Source organism: Anolis carolinensis, chromosome 4 (genome assembly GCF_035594765.1).
Source record: "Anolis carolinensis isolate JA03-04 chromosome 4, rAnoCar3.1.pri, whole genome shotgun sequence".
NCBI lineage: Eukaryota > Metazoa > Chordata > Lepidosauria > Squamata > Dactyloidae > Anolis > Anolis carolinensis.
This window is the reverse complement of record NC_085844.1, coordinates 244838742-244850575: the sequence shown is the minus strand read 5'-3', so window position 1 is coordinate 244850575 and position 11834 is coordinate 244838742. Positions and strand designations below refer to the sequence as shown.

General features: G+C 40.1%; 1 protein-coding gene across 2 annotated transcripts; it reads right to left on the bottom strand.

The window, feature by feature from the left end:
- Window positions 1–8485: 8485 nt before the first annotated feature.
- npbwr2 (neuropeptides B and W receptor 2) lies at window positions 8486–11330 on the bottom strand. Of its 2 annotated transcripts, XM_003220714.4 has the most exons (3): window positions 10678–11329; window positions 10353–10446; window positions 8486–9961 (listed from the first exon to the last, which is right to left on the bottom strand). In XM_003220714.4, the coding sequence occupies exon 3, from the start codon at window positions 9846–9848 to the stop codon at window positions 8850–8852; it is 999 nt and encodes a 332-aa protein (XP_003220762.1). In that variant the 5' UTR covers window positions 9849–9961; window positions 10353–10446; window positions 10678–11329; the 3' UTR covers window positions 8486–8849. The 2 variants fall into 2 exon arrangements, with proteins under 2 accessions (XP_003220762.1, XP_008108414.1); XM_008110207.3 differs by lacking the exon at window positions 10353–10446 and having other exon boundaries at window positions 10678–11330.
- Between the last annotated feature and the right edge of the window lie 504 nt (window positions 11331–11834).

The following is an 11834-nucleotide window of genomic DNA, read 5'->3' as shown; positions in this document are numbered from 1 at the left end:
CAGGTGAGAAACACTAAGATAACAACTTAAGGGGGAAATCACATTTTGGATCTGAAGGACCCAAAATGCATGTAAATGTTCAAAGGATACAAAGAAGTATATAAATGTGTAATTAATGCACAGAATCATAAAAATCAGAAAGTTGGAAGAGACCACAAAAGCAATTCAAAAGAACTCAATTCTGCCACCCAGGAATACATAATCAAAGCACTCCTGATCGATAGCCATCCAGCCTCTGTTTAAAAACTTCCAAAGATGGAGACTACACCACACTCCAAAGCACTGTATTTCACTATCTAACAGTATTTTACTATCTGTCAGAAAAATCTTTCTCATGTTCAGGTGTTTTCCTAAAGTTTGAGCCAATTTCTCCATGTCCTAGTTTCTGGAGCAGCAGAAAAAAGCTTGCTCCATCTTTTGTAGGGCAACTCTCAAATATTTAAACTTTGCCATCTTGTCACTTCCTATCCTCTTCTCTGGGCTTCCTTAGTGGTTTCTCATATGGCATGGTTTTCAGGCCATTTACCATTTTGGTCACTCTCCTCTGGACACGTTCAAACTTGTCAATCTCCTTCTTGAATCATGGAGAACCCAACATTGGGCAAATCAATATGAAGACAAGTTATCAGCCAACTAAAGCTTCTGTTGATTCAATTGAATCTTCTCTGTAAACTGACCAAGAAAGATAGTGATCAACCAAGGAGCCAATCAATTAAACAACCAACATCAAGCCAGCAGTTCTCTCATGCTACAAACGAGAATATTGAACAGGGAAGCAGCTACAAATGGAAACATTTGAAAATTGGGACAACAGCACTCCTTGGTGTGCAGAAGATGTCATTACAACCCGTTGAAGAAGAATTAAAACTAAATACAAAAGACTGGAATTTTGCATGAAAAGACATAACTCTGACACATAGCATTAACTAGCTACATGCCCTGATGCTTTCCCTGCCCCCCCCCAAAAAACCCAAGCAAACAATTTTAAGTAACACAGCCCCTCCTGTCCCACAGAGAATAGAATAACATAGTTTGAAGAGATCTTCAAAGGCCATCTATTCCAATTCCCACCAGATGGTTTCCAACCTCTGTTTAAAAACCTTCAGAACATCTCCATTACATTCATGGACACTGTATTCCATGTTAAACAGCTCTGATACTCAGGAAGTCCTCCATAAGGTTTAAGTGGACTCTCTTCACAATGCTTAAGTGAATCAATCGGGACTGCAAGAAACTGAAGGCAATGGTAAATACTTTATATACCCTTGTATAATTCAAAGGTAGATTTTGGGACCTAAATTATGGATTTTGTTATGACTCATGGATAAGTTGACTGTTATTCCATGGAGAAGTGAAAACACCAATGCCACTTCAGGGATCAAGTTGCCCCTGGATACCACCACCATTTCCCTGCCCAGACATTCAAAAAGGCCAGCAGTAGTGCCATAATGGAGAGAGTAGGGGGAGTTGCATATTGGGTAATTGCATACTATCCAAGAATCTGCAACTACATATACAACTTTTATGCCTGAAGAACTCTATCTACACACAGCTGTGAAACAAAAAGTTCAAGGGAAATTTAATTTGTGTACAAGACGCCAACAGGATACTAGACTAACTCTTTTTCAGAACCACAAAAGGCTATGTAGCCACTTCCATGCTTTCTTTTTTATTTTTGGTATTTGGGGAAATCCATAGAGAATCCCAGGTGGAAAAGACTTTGCCCTCCTAAATCTATAGAGTTGCCTATACTTATTATAACCCAGAGGCATGGGGCTCAGAGGCAAATCCCCCCCTCTCCCAGACTTCATGCCCATGTGTCAATTGCAAGGCCCATGGGTCGAATCCAACCTGCCACATCTTTTTAAGTGGTCCACAAGGCTTTCAATGCCAGGGCAACATAGTTACATTTATACAGTCTTAGAATTACAAATAGCCCTTTGAAGGCAACCATAAGGCTGATGTGATCTGCCCTAGAACAAAGTCCAAATCCTTCCAAATCTGCAGTTCTTCTCAAAAGGGAGGCAGGAAGTGACATTGCTTAATTCTCAGCTGGTATTTTGAGGAAAACAGAGGTTTCTAGAAGTAGTACAGGGTTCTAGGATGCTTTGGGGGGGGGGTAGGGTAAGGGTATTTTAACATTGTAGGGGGCTTCGTATGTGATTTTGGGGGCAGAAATACCCCAAAATTATGTATTTTTAAAAGACAATTGTGGGTTGGTAGAGAGACGGGTAGAGAACTTCAGGGACTAAAATTGGTGTCCAAGACATTATTGGGTTCTCACATGTCCAATCTTGATAGGAGTTTTTCATGTATGGTGGCTTTATACTTTATGCTTTTCTTTAGGTTTCTTTTATTATGTTCTCAAAGTATGATGTTGGAAACTCTCCACCAGAGGGTACTATTGATAAATATTTGAAAACTAAAGGTTTTGTTTTCCCCCTGACAAGTATTCTCTGGATTGGACTGTTTGGTGTCAGACCGATGATGTTGAGACTGGGAGATAAATGGACTGCATTCACCTGCCTCTCCTAATCTCTACTTCAGATATATGAATTCTTCTCTCTGTCCATTAAACTTAATTCATCCTGACATGAGTAAAATGAGCAACTCTCACTGGCTTTGGATCCAATTAAGATCCTGTATCGAAGTTGTATAGTATACATTTCTACTTGTGGAGTTATGCATCAATCATGTGACACAACTCTAGTGTTAAATCAGCTGCTGAATATACCCAAATGCATCTGTACACAATGCCAACCCATACACATTGGAAAAAGCAGATTTTTGCACAAAATACTTTTAAAGTAGTGTACTATTCAAGTAGTCCCTACTCAATAGAAATCTTAATCCACTGGTGTCCCTTATAAGAAGAACCGTTCCTTTCTAATTGGATCAGAAAACTTTTTTTTTCATATAGACCAAATAAAATGACCTCCGAGCCTGCATTTTGTGGTGTAGGTCCTTCACAAAAAAACCCCCAAAAAAACAAAAACAGAAGTTTGTCATCATGTCATTTATGAATGTGAAAAACAATTTTACTGAAAGATACATAGTAGGTTAACTAAAATCCATACTCTTAATTTTTGTCTCAGTAGATTGCAAACTTTTTCATGCTTTCTTCCTGATTGTCAACTTTGTGTCCCATGAATTTCAACTAATCCTCATAACTATTTTGAAAATTTGGCTGTGCATGGATTGTGCTGATTAAGGTGACTGCTTATGGATTGAGTCAGTGATGTCCCTCTCATGATAAGTCAAGCATTTCCACCATTGGGTTGTTGTGAGTTTTTCGGGCTGTATGGGCATGTTCCGGAACCATTCTCTCCTGACGTTTCACCCACATCTGTGGCAGGCATCCTCAGAGGTTGTGAGGTATGTATATGTGGGTGAAATGTCAGGAGAGAATGGTTCTGGAACATGGCCATACAGCCCGAAAAACTCACAACAACCCTGTAATTCCAACCATGAAAGCCTTCAACAATACTTCCACCACTACTTGATTCATGATGTGCTTGTGAAACAAGGTACGGAGAAATACATCCATGTATCTCAAGCTCTTTGGGGATGTAATAATAGTACAGACTACTGCATTATCATGGGGCTTTCTCTGCTTGCATAGAGGTCCCAGAAGGATGGAGAAGAAGACCTCTTTATGGTCTCTCTCCCTTCTGATGACCTCAGTGGAAAATGTTCTAAAGATCTATTGCCTGATGTCTACCTGCCACAATGGCTGAGGAATTCTGGGAGCTGTAGTCCCCTGAAGCAACATTTCCAAGCTCTGATGATTTTGGTGGTGTCTGTGGCCAATGACCAGTCAGCCAAGCAACTGAGATAAGTGGTTTCACATAGACTGCAAAACTCAGGTTATAACCCTCTGGAGGCCTGCCAAATATCTTCATCACATATTAGGAATAAGAAAGGAGACAACATGTTAAATATAATCCATCTGGCAGTGATTCAAGCACCAAGAAGGGACATTAAGTTCTCTGGGAAAGTCCCCAATGACAAATCTTTTAATGTATGATTGATTTCAACATAGAACATTGTGCATGGCTGTGTGTTCTTATTGAAAAAGGCACATATTTGACTGAAAGAAAGAGAAACATTCTTGACCTTCAGAACTGGACTATCTTTATATATATTTAAACAAAACAACTTAGCAGTCTTAGAGGTTCTGACCCTAGTGCAGGACATTCGACAAATCAATGCTGAATTCTGTCATTTTTGAACAACAGTAATGAAAGCTAAAGCAGCAGAAAGCAGCAATAGAATAACAAGAGCTAAAAATGAATGGCATTGAGTTATAAGCATAAAGGTTAAAGGACACTATGGAGAATAAGTTTTTCTAACACTGGTAAAATGACTAGAAATAGTCCCCTAAAAATGCACTTGAGAAGAGACTCACACTCAAGCTTTGCAGAGCTGTGCCCTGTGGGAAGCAGAGTTAAGAAGCCTCCTTCTTTGGGAAACAAAGGGCTCCCGTTTTGTTGTTGATTGTCACCTTAGATCCCCTCCCTTTTGACAAACTCTGAGGGATGAATGAAAAGTAATGCCTCCACCTTCGTAACTCCTCAACAGATGGAAGTCCTGGTATGCAGCAGGTACAGGCTTGTTCAGTAGACTCTCCTCTACAGTTCCATTTGGTGGAAACCTTAGCATTGAACTCTTGTGTTGTTAAAGTGTGAAGTATGGAACCCTGCACAGACGATCAGTCAATTCAACTTAAGCAACGTGCAGTCATTGAATTCTTGACAGCAGAAGGTGTCACCCCAAAGGAGATTCAGTAGAGAATGCAAGCTGTTTATGGTGATTGTGTTGATGTGAGTAGTACTGTGCATTGTTGTGCGAGTAAGTTTAAAGATGTTGAGGTGGGAACATCTGACTTGCATGACAAACAAAGAGTTGGACGTCCTGTGACAGCAACCACCAAGTTTCACAAGCAAAAGGTTGATATATTGATTCAGGACAATTGTATCACTCAGAGAGAAATTTCAAGCATAATCGGCATGTCACAAGAATGTGTGGGTCACATTATTGCTTTGCTTGGCTATCAGAAGATCTGTACACGATGGGGACTGTGAGACGCTGGTTGTGGAAACAAAGTGTCGACTTCTTCTGTGACAGCTTCAGAAAACTTGTTCATCTTTGGCAGAAATGTATCCAATTGTCTGGTGATTATGTGGAACAGTGAATAGTGGTAGTTAAAGAGCACATTCTAAGGATTATTTATGTGTTTGATTTATTAAAATATTCCCATCCAAACCCAAGTAATGAAGGTGGAGACATTACTTTTCATTCAACCCTTGTATAAGGAAAAAGGAATGTACTGACTGAGGTCTGTGTTAATATGCCAATGAGCTCTCATCTGCTTTGTCTTATACAAAGTAACTACTCAAAGGTAGAATAGAATTGCCTTGCATTGTATAGTTATCCCTCCACTTTTGCAAGGGTTAGGAGTTCTGCCACAAAAGTTGAAAAACCATGAATATTTCTGATGGGGAGAGAGGGGAGTGCTAGCACTGTGTTTCCTCTTTTTGTGAGGCATAAGTGTCTCTTTTGCTCAGGCAATGGAAGGCAGATACCAAGGGGACCACAAACATGCAACAGACCCAAAGAAGAGGAGGAGCTGGCCCTGGTGCATCTGGTTTTTTTCCTCATTTTTCTGTGTGCTTCCTGTTTTCTAATAATTCTCTTCCTTTCCCCAGGTCGAAAAGAGATTCATAAAATATGGGAAGAGATGCCAGATCTGTGGTCACTTCTTTTACCCCCTAAACCCAGCTCTTTTTTTTCTTCCTGCATTTTATGAATTTCCTTTTTGCCCATGAAAGGAAGAGAGAAATTTGCAAAAAGAAGCCAGATGATGCAGCGTAAGGTTGGCTCCTGTTCTTACCTGCATGCTATAAATCTCTGCTTTGGAGAGGAAAAGAAGGGAAATAATGGGCAAAACTAAAATTTGCAGCACACATGCCTCCCAAACAGCTTTTTGAGGATGGGCCATCCGTGTGAACATTCATATGGCAGCACAACATCAGGCAGTGTTGTTTCAAACTCGCAAATAATCAAAACCACAAGTTTGAAACCTGTGAAAATGGAGGGCTGACTCTATGACTAAACCATGGTGCTCTGCAGTTTTTCTTAAAAGACACTATAACTCTTATTGTGAGAGCTGAACTAATTTTTGTGGGAATAGATGCATAATGTGACACCATAAAGGGTACTCACTGTACACAGACTGCAATGTCCACGTTGCAGTAGTGTGCATTGCACACTGATGTGCATCAGACAATGATATGTATTCCACATCAATATACATTGCACACTGTTATGCATTAGGCGCTTCGCATATTGTACTATGTTGTTTTAGAACAGCAGCCCTTTATTTGATATGAATACTATGTAACTTCACAATTCTAGTTCCTGCAGATATAAGGCGAAAGGGCCCAACGGGATTCCAGAGAATGATGGGGCATGACTATCAGCTCTTTGTCTTTATAACAGCTTCCAATGACTTTTAGTAGGCTGAACAGATCCAGTCTCAGATTAAGACAAGACACTCCAGGATACTCACTGGAAATCCCTGTGCATCATTGCTCCCTTCTACACTGCCACATAAAATCCACATTATCTGCTTTTATCTGGATTATATGAAGCTTCTTCTACACTGCCATATAACATCCATATTATCTGCTTTGAACTGGATTATGTGGCAGTGTAGATTCATATAACCCAGTTCAAAGCAGATAATGTGGATTATCTGCTTTGATAATCTGGATTATATGGCAGTACAGAAGGGTCTGTTGAAGCAGACAACACTGGATTTTCCAAGGGTCTGGATTTTTTGACCAGTATACACAAGTCCTGAAAAACACTTTTGTATATCCTGAATCATATTTTCCCATAGGAAAGAGTGATCCCATCCCAAACATTTGTGCTTTCTTTCTCTGCAATTTTTCTTTTAAAATATACCTCAGAGGCAAACTTAATGATACCTAAGGGCCTTTCCACACAGCCCTACATTCTAGAATATCAAGGCAGAAAATCCCACATTATCTGAGTGTGGACTCAGATAACCCAGTTCAAAACAGACACTGTGGGATTTTCTGCCTTGATATTCTGGGATATAGGGCTGTGTGGAAGGGCCCTAAGATATTTTACAGGTATATACAATTTAACATTGGGTGAATTTACACTGTAGAACTAATGCAGTTTGACACCACACAAACTGTCATAGCTCAATGCTATGATATGATGAGAGGTCTAGTTTGGTGAGAGTACTCTTTGGCAGAGAAGGGTTGTAATACTACATATCCCAATATTCCATAGCATTGAGCCATGGCAATTAAAGTAGACTGAAACTGCATTCATTCTACAGTGTGGATGCAACTATTGTTATATATGGTGCTATTGAAGACAAGATGAAAAAGTAAGGCGTTCTCTTGTTACCTCTCCCCAGTTGAGTACTGCTACTCTAGAACATAGCAATGTCTGTTCTCTCTGGAAGTTAATGGAAAAAAATGAAGGAAGAAATAATCAAGATATACAGTAGAGTCTCACTTATCCAAGCTAAACAGGCCGGCAGAACCTTGGATAAGCAAATATCTTGGATAATAAGGAGGGATTAAGGAAAAGCCAATTAAACATCAAATTAGGTTATGATTTTACAAATTAAGCACCAAACATCATGTTATACAACAAATTTGACAGAAAAAGTAGTTCAATACACAGTAATGTTATGTTGTAATTACTGTATTTACGAATTTAGCACCAAAATATCATAATATATTGAAAACATTGACTAGAAAAATGCCTTGGATAATCCAGAACTTTGGATAAGCGAGTCTTGGATAAGTGAGACTCTACTGTATGATTTACTAATGTATGAAAAAGATTTGCAAAATTTATCTCATGGAAAATGTCTAGGGCTAACTGTTGGAGTATAGTATGTTATTCAATTTTGATTTTGCATTGGCTTCTAATTCATTTCCAGGAATAGTTTTCACAACTGATCATTATCTAAAAATCATAAACAGGTGGATTATAATGATGTTTTCATTTCCAAAGGCTTTTGGCTTGCATTGTGTTCTGTATGACTCTTTCAAAAGTTTTCTGCCCCTTTAAGCATTGTTTTGCTATATATATTTACTTAAGCTGTGGTTCCAGAGAACTTTAAGGTCTCTTCTGCACTGCCAAATAAAATCCAGATTATCCACTTTGAACTGGATTATATGGCAGTGTAGAAGGGGGCTTTGTGGATAAATATTTTCTCCAGTTTTTGTCTTAGGTGTCCATGAAGCTGTACCTTTCTCCAATTGACAAAATTCCAAAGGCTATCCAGTTTAACCTCATTCAGGTGTACAGCCAAAGCAGTCCCAACCGATGGCCATGGTGGCCTTTGTGAGCTGGAAGGCAGAGTCTGTATTTTTGAGTTTCCCACAATATGTTGTACAAATAAACCAAGTAATGATCCAGACCCAGCCACATAGAGATGTCCCACTCGGGTTTCCATGCTATTTATTCCATCCGTTATTTTATTATTCTCCACCAGGGGGAAGATGTAGACCAGGACACATGGAAGGACATTTCTACAGGTTCAACTTCTTTCTTGCTTTCCTTTCCAGTGACATACATTAAGCAACATACATTAGGCATTCAAATGAAGCAAAGCATTAGAAAATAATTAGAATTTTTTTTAAAAAGACACATTAACCACTTGCCAACAGAATTAAATTTAAACTAATTTAAATTTCTTTGAACATTTTCACACACACACACACAAGGGTTGTCAGCAAAAGCCAGATTTATATGCAAAGGACACTAAACAAAATCTGGCAGGAGCAGTTCAATTTTTAATCAGCTCTGCATTCCAACATCTTCCGAAAACTTTTCTGAAAGCTGTCATCTAGGAAGGCATACAAGAATGGGTTCAAGCAAGAGTTAGCATAGCTCAGGCTGGTAATGAAGTAGGAAATGCCAATGACCAGTGGAGTCTGTGGCACGTCAGTGGTCAAAGCTACAATAGTGGCCAGATGAAATGGTGTCCAGCAGAAAAGGCACACGGCTAAAACAATAAAGACCATGATGGTGACTTTCTTTTTGGCTTTGTCGAGGGCTTTTGCATTAGAGTTCAAGCGAGTGTGCCTCAGTTTGTATAACATGATGATATAAAGGATGCAGAAAGTAGAGACGGGGATGGCAAAGCCCAAGATGAGAGTGTAGATTCTGCTGGCTTTGAACCAAAACCTTTCAGGCTTGGGGAAATTGAGCCCACAGCTTGTGATGTTTAAGCCATCTTTGTAGACATTGGCAAAGACGAAGAAAGGGGAGACGATGAGGGTGACGAGGCCCCAAATGCCAAAGCTGATGATGCGGGCTGCTCGGTACGTGCGATGGGGCATCCGTTTTGACCTGATGGTTGCCAGGACCACCAGGTATCTGTCCACGCTCATCACCGTGAGGAAGTAGATGCTGGAGAATATATTGTAGTGGTCAATGGACAGGATGACTTTGCACAGGATCTCCCCAAAGGGCCAGTAATGCAGCAGGTGTTCAGCAATGTTAATGGGTAGGACCAGCGTGAACAAGTCATCTGCTATGGCTAAGTTAAGGATGAACATGTTGGTGACGGTCTTCATCTTGGGAGCTTTGAGGATCACATAGATGACCGCTGTGTTGCCCGTCAGGCCCATGGCACAAATCACTGAGTAAATCACTGGGATGATCACATAGAAGTCTGGGGACTGTTCGTAGGATGTGAAGTTAATGTTTGTAACATTGCTTACACAGCAGGAGTTGCTGGTTCCATGAAAGGAGACGTTCAGTTCTCCATCCTCAGATGAGTTTGCCATATTTTCTCAGTCTATGGATTTTTCTTCAGATTAGACAGTAGATGAACACAGATGAAAAAAAGCCCAGCCATGGTAGAATGCTATTCTGGAGCAACTGGTGGTCTTTGGATGATCTAGTAGAAAAACACAATAGGAAAACCTCTATAAAAATGTTTGGGTTATTTAGGATTTAAAAGTGCCAAATCCAAACAGAACTATTTACCATATGAATGGAACAAGAGAAGATTGGGAAACTGAACTGCAATTGACTTTCATATTCAACATATCTTTCAACTGTACCTGTTCTGTACAAATATCTATCTCAAGATTAACTGATCAAATCTGATAATCTCTTGTCTGAAATGAATGTTATATAAATCCAGTGACATGGTTATATGCTGTACGTTATTTTGTCTATATACCCATTCCTTAACTTTTGTGTTGCATCACAAACAGAAACAAGAATAGCAATTACTCTAAACTACTTTCAGTTGGGTTATGGAATCTAATTCCTCATGAAGCTACCTGGTGTCGGTGAAGAGACTTGTATCCCATCTACTCCAGTCAAAAATTCATTCACACTAAGGAGATTCAGACACTTCCAAAAAGTCCTTTTATCCTGCAGAAAAAGAACAGGATAGAAAATGACAGTAAGAATAAAGCCTCTGCAAAATTTAAAATCCATACCTTGTTCCCCAAGTGAGTTGATGAATTCACAAATCCAGCATGTAAACACTGTCATTCTCCTTAATCCCTCTGACTAAAACATGCCTATGTGACATTGGGAAGCAAAGTCCCAAAGTAAAAGAATATTAACAGAGGAGAAAAGACTTTTAAGTTCTGTCCTTACCTTTTGTAGAGTTTTTGGTTCACTCCTTGTTTTCTGAGAAAATTCCTTGACATGCAGCAAACAAGAGATGGAGAAACCTTCCTAAAAGATCCTCTAGCTGGCATCCAAGCTTTGCAGGTATCAGGGAAATGAAAAGCCCCATTAGAAAGGAGCTGCAAAGATGCAGTGATTTTTCCTCCTCCCCTTCTGTTTGATGGACTGCCACAGTGGCAAGCTGTTCAGCCCAGTTAGGGGTCCTACTTCGTCACTTTTCAGACTCTCCATCCGCCTCAGTTCCTTCGCACGCTCCTCATCCATCCAGCATTGTTTCCCTCCTTTGACTCCGGCATCAGCTTCCTGGCTGGTTGGCTCTGTTCAGACAGACTCTCCTCTTTTAAGCAGCTGTGGTTCACTCAGCTGAGACTGTAGATTCCTTCTACACACACACAGACACGGACACACACATGTGTGTCTGTGTCTGAGTATAACCATTACTTTAAATTAGCCTGTGTCATACTGGGAAATCATTAGTTACATCTGTGTTTGTCTGCTTAACTAACAACTACCCCAAGTGGCTGCACAGAACTCCAGCTGGATAGAAAATCTGCTTCTTCCTTTTCTTTTCTTTTTTCAAAATAAGGAGAAACATCAGTTGCTCATTTCTGAAACGAGGGAAACTCAGACGTATGGAAACATACCTGCAAAACAGCAATGTCTGGCTCCCATCTCACTTCTTTAAAGGTCTATCTAGATGTAGAATATTGGCAAGTTGGAACATGTCCAAAGAAGGGTGGCCAAAATGGTAAAATGCAAGGTAATCAAGCCCTATAAGGAGCAGCTTAGGGAACTGGGTATATTTAGCCTGGAGAAGGGAAGGTCAAGAGGGGACATGATAGTCATATTTAAATGTTGGAAAGGAAGCCACTTTCAGGATTGAAGTTTTTTTTGTTTTTGTTTTTGTTTTTTTTGCTGCTCTAAAGACTAGGGGCCCTTGGTGGCAAAGTGCGTTAAAACGCTGAGCTGCTGAACTTGCGTACCAAAAGGTCCCAGGTTCAAATCCCGGGAGCAGAATGAGCCCCTGCTGTTAGCCCCAGCTCCTGCCAACCTAGCAATTTGAAAACATGCCAATGTGAGTAGATCAATAGGTACCGCTCCGGTGGGAAGGTAATGGCGCTCCA

Coding starts and splice junctions, on each gene's coding strand:
- npbwr2 (XM_008110207.3), bottom strand. CDS start 9,848: ATGGCAAACTCATCTGAGGATGGAGAACTGAACGTCTCCTTTCATGGA.